This window comes from Dromaius novaehollandiae, chromosome 25, assembly GCF_036370855.1.
Source record: "Dromaius novaehollandiae isolate bDroNov1 chromosome 25, bDroNov1.hap1, whole genome shotgun sequence".
In the NCBI taxonomy this organism is placed as follows: domain Eukaryota; kingdom Metazoa; phylum Chordata; class Aves; order Casuariiformes; family Dromaiidae; genus Dromaius; species Dromaius novaehollandiae.
The window spans coordinates 2,796,151-2,814,832 of NC_088122.1; the positions used below are offsets into that span (position 1 = coordinate 2,796,151).

The 18,682-nt window shown below is 45.4% G+C and overlaps 1 protein-coding gene across 3 annotated transcripts; it reads right to left on the reverse strand.

Moving 5' to 3' along the window:
- Positions 1 to 79: 79 nt before the first annotated feature.
- TPM4 (tropomyosin 4) lies at positions 80 to 18,633 on the reverse strand. 3 transcript variants are annotated; one of them, XM_064497445.1, is made up of 9 exons: positions 18,490 to 18,633; positions 7,307 to 7,432; positions 4,403 to 4,536; positions 3,972 to 4,089; positions 3,547 to 3,617; positions 2,787 to 2,862; positions 2,089 to 2,151; positions 1,929 to 1,998; positions 80 to 560 (listed from the first exon to the last, which is right to left on the reverse strand). In XM_064497445.1, the coding sequence occupies exons 1-9, from the start codon at positions 18,616 to 18,618 to the stop codon at positions 478 to 480; spliced, it is 870 nt and encodes a 289-aa protein (XP_064353515.1). In that variant the 5' UTR covers positions 18,619 to 18,633; the 3' UTR covers positions 80 to 477. The 3 variants fall into 3 exon arrangements, with proteins under 3 accessions (XP_064353515.1, XP_025961747.1, XP_025961746.1); XM_026105962.2 differs by lacking the exon at positions 18,490 to 18,633 and adding an exon at positions 9,990 to 10,145; XM_026105961.2 differs by lacking the exons at positions 7,307 to 7,432; positions 18,490 to 18,633 and adding an exon at positions 6,537 to 6,756.
- Between the last annotated feature and the right edge of the window lie 49 nt (positions 18,634 to 18,682).

Sequence of the window (18,682 nt, forward strand, 5' to 3'; positions counted from 1 at the left end):
GCTCGGTGACGTCACGCCCCGCCGGTGCGCGAGGGTGAGGCGTGAGCGCGGTAGTGACAGAGCGGGGGGACGCGGCGCGTCGGGGTGAAGCCGTTTAATGTGAAAATGTCAGTAACAGTCGCGTTGGCGGGTAACAGTTCTTGGATACAACGTACGGTGATTTATATAGAAAAGGCCAGGTCAACCCTTGGGGGACGAGCACCGGCCGCTCTCCGGCGTCCTGCCCGTTAATAAATACCCAGCCGAGGGGCGCCAGCAGCTGCTGGTGCCGGGCCGGCAGCGCGAGTGGGACGTGGCTCCTGCTGCTGCGGCTCCGCGAGGCTGTGGCCGAGTCAGGCCCAAAGCGCTAACCTTAACTATCTGGGTACTGTTCATAACTTAATTTTTTTTTCCAGGATACAGAAAGAGAGAGGGATGAAACGGTAAATACAGATACATGTTTAAGTTTCTGCTGGCCCCTGAGCGTTCTTCTCAATTTCATATACAGTTTAGTTCATTTAGCGTCTGATCCAGTGTCTGATGCAACCCCAAATTCTCTTCTTTTGCCTGAGCAAGTTTTTCTAGGGAGAAAAGAGAAAAAACAAGACTTAAAATTCACATTTTACTGCCTTTTCTCTTTAAATAAAAAACCTGATTACTTACCTTTAAGAGACCACTATTATTACATCCGAGATTTGGGCCAGACAATTATTTTTGTGACTGCTCGCATTTAAGGGTTTCTGGATGTGTCTGATATGTAACGTGATAGAGACATATTTTGGTTTAACGCCTGATTTATAGCACAGGTCCTTCAGAGTTTCCCTTATTCTGAGAACTGTAAACTAGGTGAAACAGCACACAGTCACAGCTGGCTCAGTTAGAGCTTTTCATCTTTGCGAATACTAAAATGGAGGCCTCTGCCAGGCCACCAGGTTTTGTCCCGGCTGTTGGGTGCCGAGACTGACCAAGCTCATCAGCACTAATGAGGGGCGCACGTGGCCTGTTGCTTCCGTGTCTGGTCCTGCACCATGGTCACTGTCCCGCCTGTGCTGACTGCGGGGGCCCGGCCCTGGCACAAGCTGCTAAAAGTACTTTCAGTGTCACTACTGATGTATTTTATGTGAATCAGGAGAAAAAAACCCCAGAAAGCTTAAAGGTAGAGAGATCTTGTTTTTATTGAAAGCAGTTCTTACAGAGGAGGTTGAAGGATCGCATTTAGAAGCTGCACAGAAGCGACAGGTATTACAGGCAAGAAAAGCTTAGGAAATGCAGCGAGCCCGAGCCCCCGGTAGGTGCAGGTTACAAAGAGGTCATGTCATTGAGAGCATGGTCAAGCTCCTCACTGATAGCTTTGTACTTCAGCTTCTGAGCGTACAGCTCATCTAGCAGGTGCGAAGGCAGAAGGCAGGTTTCAGTAAGAGATGCAGAAAAACAGTCCAGAGGAAGAGGTGTATAGTGGAAGACATGGAGACAGCCAGAATGCAGCGAACCAAGTAATTGGAAGGGAAATAAAAGAAGAAAACAGATATGTAGTCAAACATTAGTGTGAAAGCAAAAAAATATACACAGCTGCCAGGTCAGAAGCTTCATCCACATTTCCCCCCCCACCCCAATAATTGCTTTTCAGTAATCAGATTAAATAAGATTATGATTCTTTTTAAATAGAAAGGCCCCTTTGAGTATATATATTTGTGAGTTGGCTAAAGACAGGTTACTGGTAGCAACTTTTGAAAAGAGAACCTCTTTCAAGAAAATTCCCTCTGGGCAGGAAGTACCAGGCTGGACAGATATGTGCAGTGGATCACCAGTTGTCTCACACTGCTCTAGCTATACACCTGATTAATATTTTTGTCCTTTCCCAATAAAATAGAATACCTATTCCTAGAATGTTGCTTTCTGATTTGAAATTGAAGAACTTTAAAATCAGGACCCCAAGAGTAATTTCATACCTTCCAGGTCATCAATAGACTTTTCCAGTTTTGCAACTGTTCTCTCCGCAAATTCAGCACGTGTTTCAGCCTAATAAATAAATAAATAAATAAGATAGAATAAATGGATGCTGTTAAAAAAAATGCTGCCCAAGTACAGTTTGGGGATGGATGATCTTACTTCTTTAAGCTTGTCAGACAGAAGCTTGATTTCTTCTTCGTATTTATCTTCTTTTTCCGAGTACTGTGAAAACAATAAACACACTCTTTAAGGGAAGTTGTAGTAGCAATGATGTTTATGAAGAAACTGACCTATTAATAACCACTTTTCCTGCAAACACCCTTCCTGTACTTTTCTCCTCTTCACCAAGACTTCTCAAACTCTGATTCACGTACCATCATTTTAAGACTGAGGCTGCCCAAAGTTCCTTTATGTATCTTTTTTAGACCTTAACAGGCTTACTTTACTATGCAGCACAAAAATAGCTGAATGCGTAATAAAACATCAAGTCTTCTATACCACATTAGGGCTAGCTGGAAACAACTGTTTAATGAAATCAAGAGTTTTAACAATTTGCCTTCTTAATAAGGCAAGCAAACAATACAAGAAGAACAAGATAACAAAATCAAGAACAGTCAGCTGCCAAGTAACGTGGGAAACGGATGCAAATCCTGACTTGCAGGAAGCAGTACTGCAGATAATTACTGGATTACTGACTACTTTGGTTTTGGGCAGAACTGACACGTTATCAATAGTTGCTGTTACACAAGCAGTCAAAGTAAACTCTTGTATTTTTTTGTACTTCTGGATTACTTCTGTTAATTTTAATTACATGTTTTGACTTCCCCACCATCCCTCAGCTGACTGAAAGAACCAACCTTTTCAGATTGGGCTTCCAGGGACTTCAGGTTGTTAGTGACATTCTTTAATTCCTCTTCAAGGTCACTACATTTACTACAGGAAAAAAAAAGTACAAATTACCACTGTTCCTGTCACTGTTATGACTTTGTTTAATTGTCAAAAGGTCTAAAAATACAGGTTATTAAGTAATTAAGTCTAAAAGCAGTGATTTTGTTTATGGAACACAAAAAGCTTTTTCAAGTATCCTACATGCCTGCCTTTTAGTAGTAGATTTTTTCTAATGAAGTACAACTTTAACCTTAAATTGTAAAAGAATAAAAGACACTTTTAAAGCTTAGTGTTGCATGTTCCTCTGTGTTAAGAAATATCTTAAAATGGTAAGAAATTTACAGGCTTGCACTGCACCCGACCTTCAGTACAAGAGCCGTTCTGATTTGTATGGTATTGGACACTGTAGGATACCTGATGCTGATGTTAGAAGAGCATGTCTAATAATCCTACAAGTAACGAAAGTTATTCTTGAAGCTGAAGTATTGGGAACTTCACCTTCAACATTTTTCATGAAAAAAGAACCAAATGGGCCATTATGTTTCTTCATAATGCTGGCAGCCTTTGAAATGACACTATTAAACAGTTGGACATTGTACTGATCCTGTTAAAAACAAACAAATGAAAACCCTGAAAAATACTGTGTGTATTTGTGTTATGAAAGCGATCCTCACATAGTAAGATCTTTATTGTACTCTAAACTATGCCCACGTGTGTGAAACTACTCACACTTCTGACACCTCTGCACGCTCTTCAGCTCTTTCCAGTTCACCCTCCAAAATAACCAGTTTACGGGCAACCTGTAAAGAGAAAGTCATTGTATCAAGCCAGTCAATAACTTCTTATTTGTCTCCCTCAAAGCACTATGCTTATGCTTTCCTTCTGACTGATGTAAACTAGAACAGCATATACAGCGCTGCACATACAAGACAGGGACTTTTCCCCCAAAGAAGGTAGACTTTGCAGTGTTCTTAGCATTAAACACTGAAGATACTGCTATAGTCACTATTAGAATTACGCCTTTTGGAAATAGTCCAAAGTCAAACCATCACATAGTAGAAGGTATACAAAGAAGAACTAAACTGAACAGTAACAAAGTTGTTCATAGTCCTCTCAGATATTTCATCTTTTCCTTATTGAGGCATCTCTTTTACCTCTTCATATTTGCGGTCAGCTTCTTCAGCGATATGCTTAGCCTCCTTCAGTTGCATCTCCTGAATCTCCATTTTTTCTTCATCTTTCATTGCTCTGTTCTCAATAACCTTCATTCCTCTGCAGAAGTCAAAGCAAGTATGTTAAACACACAAGCTTTTTATCACTTCATCTCAAAGGTCCTAAAGTGTACTTAAGTATTTTTAACTAAAAAGTGACCCCATTATGACCAATCCAAACTATCACGTTCTGCAAGGCTAACAGAATTATGCGTTTTAAACTAGTAAAAAAGGCAGCTCTGGTTCTGAGTCACTGACCTGCAACACATATTTGCACATGTAAATACTGAATTATATAGACAAATTCATTTAATTTATATTCACCTTTTTTTCTTAACATCCCTATCCTCACACCCTAAAAAAAGGAAACATACCTCTCGCTCTCATCGGCTGCTTTTTCAGCCTCCTCCAGTTTCTGCAAGGCTGTAGCCAGCCGTTCCTGGGCACGATCCAACTCCTCTTCCACCAGTTGGATACGTCTGTTCAGAGCTGCCACCTCACCTTCAGCCTGTAAGAAATAATCATCCAGAATTGAGTTTATATAGAAGACGGTTGCCCGCTGACAAAAGTTCACATCTAATCAATTTCCTTAAAATTGCAAGTCTCCTTGTTATATGCAAGAAAACTCTAGGAACCTTTTTCTGTATGCTTTTTATTTGTTTAAACTGAGGCATTTCAGGAATTTCGAGGTACAGAGTATGTGCTTCTCATTTCTTTTTTAATGGTACTTCTTATCATTCCTGTCATACAACAAGAAATTAAATATTGATTCGAAAAAGAGAAGTATTTTCAAATCACTTTACAGGGCTGGATCTATCTATAGAATTCAAAGGTTAAAAACTGAATTGTTTCCATAATGGCTTGTTCCAAAAAGTTCCACAATTGCTTTTTATGCCCTTGGTTCTATGACAGCAATATGCTATCATAGTACACTCGGAATTAAAGCCATTTCATATCCATTATGGACTCCTTAGCCTGTAAATACTATAGAATCTTTACACAGTCAGCTGGGCAGAGGGTATGGTCAGCCTCAGCATGGGAGAGTCGGTTGTCCATGTAATGTAAATAGGGCAAAACTAGGTATATTGTTAAAATAAATCTACTTTACTTTTAATTGTTTCCTATGGTACTTTAGGAATTAGGCAGAAAACATTTCTTAATAATGAGGTCTGTTTACATATTATTGAATAAACTGAGCAGTAGTGGGAAAACTATTACTAAAACAGAGTAGATAAAAATAGAGGGGCTGCTGGGAGCAATACTTGCATACAGAAACAAATTATCTCCATAAAGATAGTGTTTATTAAAATATGGCTCCTTTAATCACCCACTATTGGGGGTGGGGAGGAGAAAAGCATACTTAAAACTGCTGGGTTTGCTCACCTCTCTAGCATGAGTCTACCCAAATCTGAGCACGATTGCCATATGTAAGTACACTTTTTAAAGATAGACGCTTTTGGGCTACAGATCGTGAAAGGGCAACAGTTTTATGCTTTGTGTTAAACACTTTGCAAAACAGATGTTTTGCTGCAGCTTCTGAAATTTGATTACTTACTGCTCCTCCTAAGTTGGAGGAAGTGGTTTCCGTTCATACCTGTACCATCTTGGTAAGGATTTCAGCGACTGATGCAAATGGAAGCTGGCCCAAGATTCCTCTAGTCATAAATCATGCCGTATTTCATTTGCTTTCTATCCGAAGGCTATGTATTTAACTTATTTAATTTACACACATGGTATCGATCATGTAGAAAACAGGCATCTGGTATGTGGCAGTCTGCAACTTCTTCCACTAGATGGGACATTTTAAGTCATATTTTAATTAAACAAGATTCCAGAGCTATGGAGATGGGGCCACTGGGAAGCTGGAGCGAGCCTGGCTCCACCTCTCCCAGAAGCAGCCCGCAGTCCTTATACGGTAAAACTAACTCGCTGACATGTGATAAAATAGCAGGAAGATGCCGGGAAGGCTGATCACACACAAATCTAAGTGAAACCAGCTGTCCAGCCCCGGGAGAGCCACACACTAGTGGAGAGTTCTCATTTCTCTGTGAAAGCGGGGAGGAAAAGTTACTTTCCAGCAGTTCGGACATTTCCCAGCTGCGCTGGAGCCAGCGGTGCGGCGCGAGAGGCGGGAACTCTCCGCTCGTTGTCAGGCAGCGCTTTCTCCTAATTAAACAGCAATTTCCTACTAAGCTCGCAGCCGCTCCCCGGGCCGCCGAGTGCTCCCAGCGCCCCTTCCAGAGGCGACGGCCCAAAGCGCGAGAGCAGCGGGCGCCTGGGCGCCGTACCCGGCCCGCGGGAGGGGGGCGCGGGCGAGGCGCCGCGCCTTCCGCAGGCAGCCGTGGAGCGGAGCAGAGAGGGACAGCGCAGGGATGGAGGCAGCGGCGGCCGAGCCGTCCTCCCGCGGCAGCAGAGAGCCAGGCGCCCCAGCGAGAGAGAGCCAGAGACAGGAAGGAAGGAGCAGGGCAGACCGAGAGAGAGGCGAGCAGGCAGCCCGGGCGGTCTCACTTTCTCCCGCAGGTCCCGTTCCAGGTCCAGCTCCCGCTGGAGGACCTGGGCGCGATCCTCCGCCTCATCGGCCTGTTGCTGCAGGCACTGGATCTTCCTCTTCACCGCTTCCAGGGAGCTCAGCGCGGCCATGGGCGCGGCGCTGGCGGCGGGGCGCGGAGGGGCTGCACGTGGCGGCTGGCGGCCCCGCGCCTTTCAATGGGCCGATGACGTCGCGCGGCTGGAGGTGGGGTGGTGACGTCAGCACAGAGGAGCCGCCGCGGGGCAGCGCCCCGGAGCCCCCGCTCGCCCGCTCCGCGCCGCCCCACCGGCAGCCTGTTCCCCTCTGCTGGGCTCCCCGGGGCGTCCCTTTTTTTTCCCTTTTTCTTTTTTTTTTGTGCGTTACCGAAGCCAATAGTATCCTGACAAACTGCATCCTTATGCTAGGGCAGGTCCGTGCTTCTGTCCCAGATTCACAAAAGATCACCGTTTCATATACTTCTAATACAGACCCCCCCCTGCCAAACGTTCTCCCCCACGCCAGGACCCCCTTACTGCTCCAGACCCCAGGGCAGCTTTGTGTGGCACGCGCTCACTGCAAAAGAACCAGTCCTGAGCTCACTTTGGCAGAAGGGGCTTACGTACCTGAAACAAAGCTCAGTTTTTCCTATCTCCTGATAAGAATACTGCAGTATAATAATGCTCGGTGATTTCTATCTCCAATATACTACATACATACTGCAAAACATACAAAACCTAGTTGTAGACAAACATTAACTGTAGGTACGTACATCAGTTGCCTTCTTTTCAGCCTGCTCTAGTTTTTCTTGCGCATCTTTGAGAGCCTCCGAGTACTTATCCAGTTCATCTTCGGTTCCTTTCAACTTCTTCTGCAGGGCTACCAGCTCATCCTCTACCTTTCAAGAGAAAAAGACAACATGAGCATTTTGACATATTATTGGTTACTCTGGTTACAGATTAGCGTGGCTAAAACTTCGCTTTACTGTTAGTTTTAATCTAACTTAACATGCAAAACAGATAAAATGTCTAACAAAAGGTCAGATCAAAGTTCCACTAGGGCAGGTAGTCTGAGGATGGCTGGTAGCATGTGCCAGTGAAAAATCATTAAAAACGTATCATCGTTAGACTAATACTCCCTGTCACTGCACACACAGTATCTGGTTTAATACATGACTTGTTATAATCCTTTTTTCATCTCATTTCTGTTTGGACTCCACAACATTCTGCAGCAGCTCATTCTACAACGTAATCAAAAATGTTTTAAAATTATGTCCTTTTGCTTATTTTAAGCCTACCACCTGGTGAACTACTAGGAAACCATTCAAAAACAGTGTTCGAAAAAAACAGTGGTCATTCCCTAGTCACCTTTTCTATGTCATTCCAGACACTTCAAACCAAACGTAATACCCCAGAAGCAGACGGCCTGCTGCAGACACTGCTGTGAGCAGGAGGTTGGTCTACATGACCTCCAAAGGTCCCTTCCGACCCAAATTACTCTGTGTTTCTAATTGTGGTCCAACAAGGTATGCTCCATCCTAGCATGAGGGTCAGACTCCACCATACCATATAAATCCATATTGTCTGCTAGAATGGTACTATTTATATCCTGGCGGGAGACTGTTTAATGACAAACTGTCTCATGCTCCCTGAAGAATTTGCATTATCAGGAGGCTTACTGCTGATAACTGGTGTGCCTGCGAGCCCATATGCTCCATCACTTCATTTGCAATACAAAACAAATCAGTTTCTGGGTAGACTGAACTAAGCATTTAGTTTTGCCTTTGTGTAAGTTTAGGCTATCAAAACAATTCACTGAAAATAGATTGTGTTTTAGTGCATTTAATTTCTTCATCCTAGTTTCTAAGATAGCTTTAACAACATTTTTGGTAGCATGCTATTCTTGAACACTGCTGTGTTGCTGTACTTCTCGGAGTAACCAGATAGTGTGACAGAACTGAACATGCTTACTTAGATGCTTTAATAGGGAGACAGTAAGCAGGATGAAGGAGGTGATGCTTCCTTTGTATATGACACTAAAATCACTACTTGAGTACTGTGCCTACATTATTAAAAAAAGAAAAGCTGAAAAAGTGGAGACAGTTCAGAAAAGAGGTATAAAACCAAAGAGTTTCTTTCTCTTTTTGGCTTTTTATTGTGAACTACCCTAATATAGGTAATACCTGAATAAAAAATAGTCTTGAAAATTCCCACGAGTGTGTCATTTGCTCTACCAGTCCACAGGGAATCACATTTGATAACTAAATGCCATGGAAGGTCAAGCATTTAATCACCATTAACAACTCTGGATAATAACCTGCTGTGGCTCTTATGCCACTGAGCGCAGAAAAATTAACTGGGGAAGCAACGTGGCCCAACAGAATAGCATCTGATCAAGACCTCAGAGGCTGTGTAAGAGATGGTATTACACGTGGTGATGTGTGAAGATAGTAAAAGCTCACTGTAACGAAACAGGAGAGACAAGCAGTTTTCCTTATCTTGGGGTAGAAGGGGAAGACAGCAGCAGCTGACCTGTTTAGAAACTTTTCTTCCTGTTGTTTTAGCTACATGGACGATCAGTTAAAAGTTTACTTATACCACTCAAGGATCTCAAATTGAACTTGAGCAGAAAAAATATTTGGAGGAATGAGCGCTAATAATGCATTACAGCAGTCTGGAAGATGTAATGGAAGCAACCACATTCAGAAGAAAAAGGTATGGAATATAAAAGAAAAGGACATGACAATTACGTAAGAAGTGCTCTAATAAACTTGAACGTAAATGTCAGCATACATTTCATTATCATTCTCAAAGCACTATAGCTCAAATATGAAACAGATACCCAGAATAAAATACACAGAAATGCAAAAGAACATGTACATTTTATCAGTACAATTCAGTTAAATAAGAACTTCCAAATTCAGATATTTTTGATTATTCTAAACATAAAGTATTGTAACATATCTAATTTCAAGTCATAGCTGGCAGTTCTAACATGGGCACTCCACATAGCAGTGCTAGGCCCTGGTGAACTTTATTAATTCACTTCAAGGAAAGGCTCAATAAATTTTTAGATGCAGCTGAAACTTCAGGAGTTATTAACATTTCTATAGGTGTAACAGCCTTGATTTTGAATCCGCAAGGTCTTTTCCATGGAATTACAAGCACAAGGCAATTAACACAATTATGGAAGATTCAGGAAAACTTAGACAAAGTATTCTTAACAATGTGTGGACAGTGTTAATTTTTCAGGGCCTCCAATGGCTGAGAAAATAAGTTAATACTTCATCCTGGTTGTACAGGTGTAACATCATAAAAAGGCAAAAGACTTCAAAAGAACATTAACAGAAAACCCGAGTTCAAGTTATTTTGCTTCCTGAATCAGAAAGTTGCAACATAGTATTTTGTTACACTTGTTTCCACGTCATATATACAATCACTTTTTTTTCTACTTGCCTGTTTGCATTTGTCCTCAGCTGCCTTCTTATCCGCTTCAGCCTGCTCTGCTCTATCAATTGCATTCTCCTTGTCTAACTTCAGCATCTGCATCTTTTTCTTGATCGCTTCCATTTTTGCTCAAGGACAGGTTGTGTCTGTTGCACAACTGGAAGAATTCCAAAGACTGAAGTTTTAGATTTTTTAAGACTTGGGCAGAGAAAGGAGTTGTGCCCAGCCAAGTCCCAGGGAAAATGAGCTCAAGTGGTTGTAGAGAGCTTTAAACTGAGCCCCCTGGACAAAGCCCAGATCTGTTGGCCTCCTCTCTGATCTTTCACATACAGCCTTTCTAAGGAATGAGCTGGAACAGGCTCACTAGAGCAATCTTCACCCCTCCATCATCTCCTTATTTGGGTCCTGTTTTCTTAAAGAGAAAACTGTTTCCATTTTTAAGCTTCTGACAGAAGCAAAAGTGTTGACGTATGAACACATGCTTGAAAAAAAGCTTATTAGCACCCCTCAGTGTTTGCAGAGCAATTAAACAGCCCAGTAGATCTAAGGAGAATGGCCTGGCTTCTTATAAAAAAGCATAATGGCAATGAAAGAAAGGGAAGGATCCTTCCGGATTATTCCAAAATAAATCCAAACATAAAGCAAACCTATATGCAAGAGTAGCTAAATTTATATTATAAAAACATTCAGCATATGGTATGAGACAACAAAATTATTGCTGTGAAAATATGCACTTGAGACTTGTGTTTTGTTAAGGAAATAACTATAATCTGTATAATACAAAACAGAAACCAGTTTTGGATCCTGAGTTCAAGCTCAAAAGCCTTTTTGGTGAATTTGAGTGCCTGTCTTTGAAAATTCACTCACTAAATACTCAGAGAATTGAACCACACCTCTGAAGCTGTGGTCTGATGAGCGCTGTAGGTCATGACGTGTGCTGTACGAAGCAGCCTCCTCTCCTCGTGCTGGACAAGGCAAAGGCCCTGGGAGGAGCAGCAGGAGCCACTCCGAGGACCCCTGAAAGGCATCCAGCAGCCCTGGGAAGAGCTCCTACAGCCAACCCTGCTAACAAATCCCCGTTCCCCACCTGCCCGCTCCCATCCCACTTCGTAGGAAACCTGCATAGGAAATATGCTCTAGCTTAGCTTCCCAGCACCTGTCGCCTGCTTTGTCCCGCCCGCAGCGAGGGCTGTCCCTCCACAGGACACCAGTGAGACCTGTTCTGCAGTTCAGACCTGCCAAAACCCATGACATCTACCCACATGGATGGCAACATGAAAAACAGAAAGAATAAACGGGTTTCAGAGTCTACTCTGAAGCGATTTTTTCCCCCTCCCCAGCCGCTGCCTCGCAAGGCCCGCTCCGGCCCTCCGCGCCCCAAGATGGCGGCCAGGGTGCGCCCCGGGGGGCGGTGTTCTGGCAGCGCCAAGATGGCGGCCCGCGCTTGGACTACAACTCCCAGAGGGCCAGGCGCGGGCGGGCGGGAGGGCGGGCGGGCGGTGCGCGGGGGCGGGGCAAGACCCGCCTCGGGGCCGCGCCCACCGCCGGGCCCGGGGTCTCCTGCGGCGGTTAAGTAAATAACCCCAGATCCAGCGGCCTCTTTTTCTTTTCTTTTCTTTTTTTCTTTTTTCTTTTTTTTTTTTTTTTGGTCCGAGCGCTGTGATTTGAACAGCTGAAGATAAAGCAGCAGCGATAAAAGCCGCGGGTTGTATTGGAACCGGTCTGTGGAGATCGGACGAGGCACTAAATCAAGAGCACGTCAGAGCCTGCAGAGATGATGTTAAGAACTAATAAACAATATTGACCACCACCGCGGCGCGCATTCCCCCGGCCCCGTGCTCCCGTGAGCGTCCGGCGGCCCCGTGCGTGGCCCAGGCGGGTTGCGCGAGCGTTGCAGGGAGCTTTGGCCGCCGGGGAAGCTCCAGGTGTCTCTTGGGGGTCAGCGCCGATAATGGCAGACCTGCGCTGAAGTGTCTGAGGAGACACGTGGCACCCTGGTAGCTGCCACCGCGTTGCAGCTGCCTCTCGTAGCCGGTGTGGTGGAGCGATGGACATCTTTACCGGCTCTCTGCAGGGCGAGGGAGATCTTCAATAGCTTTCTTCTGTTGGCTCCAACCTGCTATTCCAGCCGTGCTTCGGGGCTCCTTCGGGGCTTCCTTCCCTGGGGCTGCCCCTCCTGGGCGCACGCTGCTCCTCACAGCTTAGGGGTCCAAATGAGCTGAGGCAACCACCTTGGTGTGTCCCACTAACCACTGCCAAGCACAGGTCACACCATTCAGCTTTATTTTTTTGGAGCAAGGGCCGTCATCTCTCAGCAGTACACGCTACATACGACCCCCTTCTCCACAGCCATACAAGTAATAAATAGCAGGGACCTACTTGCTGAAGGAATGTGACAGCTCCCTGCTTTATTGCGGCACGGTGTCCCCTAGGTCAATTCATGCTCCCAACGATTTTGCAGCTCTTCAGTTCCATAATTGAAGGCTTTGGTGTTGCAGCTGGCTGCGGTCACGCGTCCTGCTTTCTCCATGATTGGCTTTGGGTTTTGTGCCGGTGCCACCACTTTGTTCCTTTTGCTTCCACAGCAAGGACCACTGACCTGCCCAAGGCTTCCCGAAGCAGCAGGTTTCGGGTGCGCACCTTTTGAGCCACGTTGAGTGGGGCTAGCAGCGGAGGGTGGAGGAGTGGGGCGGCGTGTTGGCCCCGTCTGACCCGGCACGGGTGAGGACTCGTGCGATGGAAGCAGCCGCAAGACTCTGCAAGCCTCTCCCCGAGACTGCAGCTGCACGTAGCCTTGGGCATGGGTTTCAAGCCGCTTCGGATGCTGCTCTTGCAGCCTCTTCATAATTTCTCATTACCGAGAGGAGCAGAGGCGGCTTTCCAGCCAGCGAACCAGCCCCTCTCTGCCTCAGGCTTGGGCAGGCTCAGAACTGGGGCTGGAGCGCTGAACGAGACTCTTTTTCCTTTGTACTTTACAGCAGGAAGATCATTTTCTAATCAACTCAGTAGCATGACTCAGAGCCACTTTTAGAAAGGAACATCAAGGAACATGTCATCCCATGTAGCCCTTAAACCAGGTACATTCCCTCCCTCCCCTCCCTGCTTCACGATCAGAAGAGAAATGCCCGAAAGATTCACTCTGGCCCCTCGGTAACAATAATCCTGTCACTCCCACAGCCGCTGACTTTCATTAGCTGGGGAAACAGTGAGCAACCAAGCCTCTGAGAGAAGAAAGGAGCCCTTCAAAGCATTTTTTTGGGGGGGAGGGAAGGTGCTTTATAGGTTGTTTGAGTACCTTTGTTTATTCCTTTCCTTTCAGAGGGATCGTTTGGGCCTAGCAAGGCTTGGCAAGCTTGTGCGTATAAATAAGAGCAGGTATCAAAAGGGAATGAAGCTGGATTGTTTGCAAGTGTGCTCATTTCTTTGGCGGCACAAGGCAGGGGAGTGCGTTGCCGCAGGTGTTTTAACAGACCGGGAGGCCTTTTTGGCCCTGCTCACTGAAGTCCAGCAGTTCTCAGTTTTTTCCCTTCTCTGAATCCCCGCTAGAAGTTTTTGTCTGGGGTTAGCTGGGACCAACACCACATCCCATTTCACTATCTGGGAAGAGCAGACACTTTACAGCCCCATTTTCTTACCCAGCTCCTGCTCTGTTCCAAACTCCTGGTCATAAAAGATCGTTTTCCTCTATTTCACACTGAATGAGCTCCAACTCCTCCTCATCTGCAAAGCTGCATGAGTCAAGGCTAGGAATGTGTCGAAGAAAGAAGCTGCTGACAGTCCTTTACCAATTTCCTTTGGTTAAAAAATGACAAAATCCAAAAAACCCTCACATCTCACTGAATTTCTTTGCCGGTTCTCCCTGCAGGGCTGTTTCCCCGCGTGAAGGGTGTACCAGGGCAGTAACAATCTGTAATGCCCTCTTTCTCATACTTTCTCATTTAGTATCCACTAGTCACCACTGATGGAAACAGGGTACTGGGCTAGGCGTGACCAAAAGGACAAAGCTTCTGCGAGGATGCCAGGAGAGGAGGAATCAGCAGCCTCTACCCCAAGCCTCTGGTTATCCTTCCTTTCTCCGGGCTGCCTCTATTGCCTTCGCTGCGAAAACCCACTCTGTCACAGAGAAGGATTTGCCTTTAGAGCAAAACACAGTCATCCGTATGGGCTGTCCTCTGTTCTGTTACTTTGCTATTAAAGCCCATTTCTGGACCATACTGAAAGCTTTAAGCTCTTCCCTGCCATTAGATGGCAATGCAGATCCACAGATCCTCTTCCGTCTTCAGCCCCTGGAAAACCATCTTGCTGCTGGTGGAATGGCTGGTAAAGCCTCAAATCTTCTATTTCCGCCTACCTCACCTTTTAAGACTGAGGCATCCTGGATTTGTTTTGCCTGCAAACAAATGGAGCTGGCTGCCTGGGATGCCAGCTCCTCTGGAGTCCTCTGTGGCACGAGCTCTCTCCATCTGGGCCCCCCTATGTGCACAGAGGTTTATTTTTTCACTCTTTCAGCGATTAATTCGTTTGTCTTGTTTTGCTGTTTCCACAAGACATTTTGCTATCTTGCTTGTTCCTCAGCTTATTGCCAAAACTGGCAGGCAAGAGTCATGGGCTGCCTCAGGCCAAAGCCCGGAGGATACAGACTCCTTCCTAGGGTCATGAATCTCCCATCTAGGGAGTTAGAAAGAACTGCAGCGACAAATAACTACCACTGCAGAATGCTTTCCCCCATATCCATTTTTCAGCTTTTCCATTGTCTGCACTTGACTGGTTCATTTAACATGTGCGTTACTGTTTTTTTTTATTTTTCCCTTCCCATTTCCCTTTCTACCAGAAAATGTCACCAACTCGCATCTAACTTTTGCTCAGAAAACTTGCAGGTTCCTTTGTGTGCTGAAACCAGGCAAGTTTATGCCTTCAAGGCTGAATATCCACAGCTTTTTTTTGGATGCTGTTTTAACTTCAGTCCCATGCCAAGCAGTATCCACCGGCCCCCACTAATGCTATGCTGATGCTGGGCAGCTAGCCGGGGAAGTTGTGGGGCCTTGTGGAGTGCGATTCTGATATTGCATCAGGATCAGTCCGGCTTGATAACTTCAGCAGCACCAGTGGCAGAAATCCTCCACGGCACCAGAGACAATGAAACCAAGATCATCCCCTGCCCCCCCTTTTTTTTGTGGCAGCTTTTCTTTAAAACCTGTTTTGATGCTGTGGTACCAGGTGGAAAGCTCCTGACTGCTGCTTGGAGCAGGGCAGGGTGACAGGGACATTTTGCCCTGTACCAGGCAGGGGTGGGAAACTGGCTGCAAATGCAGTGGAGCAGTGAGGCCATTTAGCCTGGGAGCACAGGACCCTACAGCTTGGCAGTCAGACGCCAGGGCCCTTGCAGAGATTGTCACTGTCCCTTGTCACTCACACCTCCCCTATCTGTCACCATGAGCACCTCCCAGCTTTCCAGGATTTTAAATGGTCTAAACAATGAGGAATTTGCCCTTATCCCCGAGAGAAGTGCTCCTCTTTCATAGAAAGGCTCTCTTTATTCCTGCTGCCCAAGAAGTTAATAGTATTTCTAAGCACTGTTGCTGATGTGAGCAGTGTGCTGTAGATAAGTTGTATCAGGAGAGAGCGTTATCACTTGGGCTTACATGCTTTGTGCTTATCCATTGGACTTTTAAAAGCCGTTGCATTTAATTACCCATTTTTCAAAGCATTTATTAATCATTTATTAGCCCTTTGTTCATTTGCTGTAGATGTAACTCAACATATAAAGTGAGCCCAGTCATTTTATAGCCAAGCACATCTCGGGGAGGAGAGCACTGAGTGACAGAAAAGGCCCTCCTCATCCTATTTATCTGTAAAGCACTTGGCACATGGTGGTACAACTCTAGCTGGGACCTGTGGGTACTTCAGTAACAAAAATACTAGCACCTTAAGCTGCCCCATCACCTGAGAGAGCTGTGGCACTGGAAGAATTAGGTGGCAGGCTGCACTTTGGACCGGAGATTTCTAACCTTAAATTATCACTGTCAAACCTCATGATTTCTCCTGTGCAGCCATTCACTCTCTGTGACCAAATCTTTCCCAACCTTGTGCACCCGGTCTGGGTCTCAGAGCTTGCAACACTGCAGCCTCCCCTCCGCTCTGTGCCCTGTGCGCCTGGCACCGTCGCGGGGTAGGGACTGTGCCCGCCAGTGGGATCGTGTGCTTCGGGCAGCCTAGCACAAAGCTGCGCTGCAGCCCCTCTTTTGGTCCCATTGAGGTAGAGCTGCGAGTAGAGCTTGGTCAACCAGACAAGGGCAACCATCTCGCACCTGTCATCCCTTGCTATCTGTCTGCTTCCGGCCGTGAACTCACCCCCAGACAAACATCAGAGGAAAATTCTTAGCATTCAGCATTATTGGCTGTAAGTCCTGGGATCAGAGAGCTTCAGGAACCAAACAAATATCTTCCTTGCCTGAAAGGTCAGCACTGATAGATTGGTTTCCCCAAAGACCTGCAGGCTCTTCCTGGAGAACCAGGGCCACCTTTTCCCTGGCTGTTGCAATTTCCCTTTGATATCTACGAAGAAATGAAGAAACCTTTATTTCCTGATAGAGTAACATCCCAATTCGCCTCTATCCTCTTCTGCAATAAATAGCATATCAAGCAGCAAATCAGAGTCATTGCTACCAAAAGGCTAAAAAATAAGTGTCTCTATCTATTCTGGCGTTATAAGAAGGCATTATAAGGCTTGGGATCATCTTACCCAACTTGAGGCATCTTAATGAAGCACCTAATTTATGCAGGTGTTTCTCTTTTGCACTAGTCAATGGGAAAAGGCAAGCTTTGAAAGCAGGGGAGGCGGAGACAACATTTCATAAATGCTGTTGCTTTGTTTCTTAAAAAAACCCAAAATTTCTTAGCCCACCTGGGTTTTAAATTGCTTTTCTGGCTTTCCTAATGAACATTTCACTGAATGTTTGCATGTCTTCTGTTTGCCCTCAATGTGGGGGAAAAGCTTAAGTGAGTTAAGTTCTTATTTGACTTGTAAATAATGCTGGAGTGATGCATTATCACAGTCTCAGAACTCCATGTCTGGTCCTCCAGTTAGATATGACATGCCAGAGACATCACCCAAGTAGGCTTCAAGGCAGTACAGGGGAAGGGGATTAAAATAACTTCGAGGAAGACCATCTCAAACTTCATTCTGTACCTCTGTTTAGCCCACAAATCATCAGGAGCATGTGAAATAATTGCTTTGGACATATAATAAAACATCCTCCGGCAAAACTAAGGTACTTAATATACTGCCCAAGTCAATTTCCCTTATTTCTGCTGTCCTCTTGCTTTTAATAATAGTTTAATGAAAAATTCAAAATTAATTGGAACTGGCATTAGACATTCATGTGTTCTAGTGAGGGCTTCAGTACTTCAATATTTCATTAGTTGACTTCACTGCAATGCTTCTCCTTCTCATGGCTTTCATAGCCTAGAAGATCATCTCCTTCCATAAAATGAAGGGTCCCAACATGGGCACATAGGGGATGGAGGTACATGAGAAAGTTTGCAACAATGCCATAGGCAAAGAAATAAAAATTATAAAAATCATAGCTGTGTGTTTTCCTTCTGCCACCATCCCCCCCCCCCCCCCCTTCTATTTTGTGATATGCATCTGAGCCTTGACTGGAAAGAGCAGCCCTAAAAATACACAGGAGCTGTCTGAAAGGTGTCTGAGGGAGGTATTTGGCAGCTGTCAGGCTGTCACGTATGCTAGAAGGATGGATCTGATGGACTCGCTGACACCAGACGGGCTCGGTTGAAATGAGAATGCCTTATGCTTCCCTTGGCACTCACTGGGCAAATTCTGCTGGCCGGAGCCATCACACCTCAGTGTGTCTGGGGCCTGATCCAGTTCTGGCTGCCGTCAATGAGAGTCTGTCCTTGGATGGCAGTGGGAATTGGACCAGACCCTTGCTTTACCCCTGAGTTTCTGGCTTTACACTAAGGATGATTTTTGGCTCCTCCAGTGAAAGTCACCCCAATGGAGAGGGATGCACCCAGGCCCCAAATACTGGGAAACTAAGGCCCTTGGTTCCTTCCTTTGGCAGCTTAGATCAGGAACATGTATGCTCCTATAGGTCTCTGAAAGTGAGACTCCTCACTGAGATGCCTAAATCTGAGAACAAGAGCCTAACCTTTGACATTTTTGTTATAACAGCTTTGAACCTCTCTGTGCTTCAGTATCTCCTCTGTCTAATAGGGGTGATGTTATCCTGACTTCAAGAAGATTACTGACATATCTGTGGATTGAGGCTTGTATTTGTAAATGCTCCCATGGAAGAGACCACTACTGTGCTAAAAGCTGTTACTATTTCTCACAAGGTGCTTAATGGGCATGTGTTACACCATGCAGCAGCCACGAGATGAGCAAAGGCAAACCTAAAGGCATGATATGATTCATCTCAAGCTTTTGCAGCAACTCAGTGGCAGAGTGAGGACCCAAGAATTCCAGTGCCCACTAAAATGATCCTACCTTTGCAGCGGCCAAATCTGGAAAGAAAAACTTGCTAGCGGAAGCCTTGCTTCTGCTCAAGTGCACAAGGAAACCTCCATTGCCTGTAGTACAGTTGAAGGTATTTGCTGCTGTTCTTGGCAGAGACATAATGTGTTGGGGAGGGAAAAAAGAACGAAGGCGTGAAGAGAGGGTGGAAATCTCCTTGTTTCTC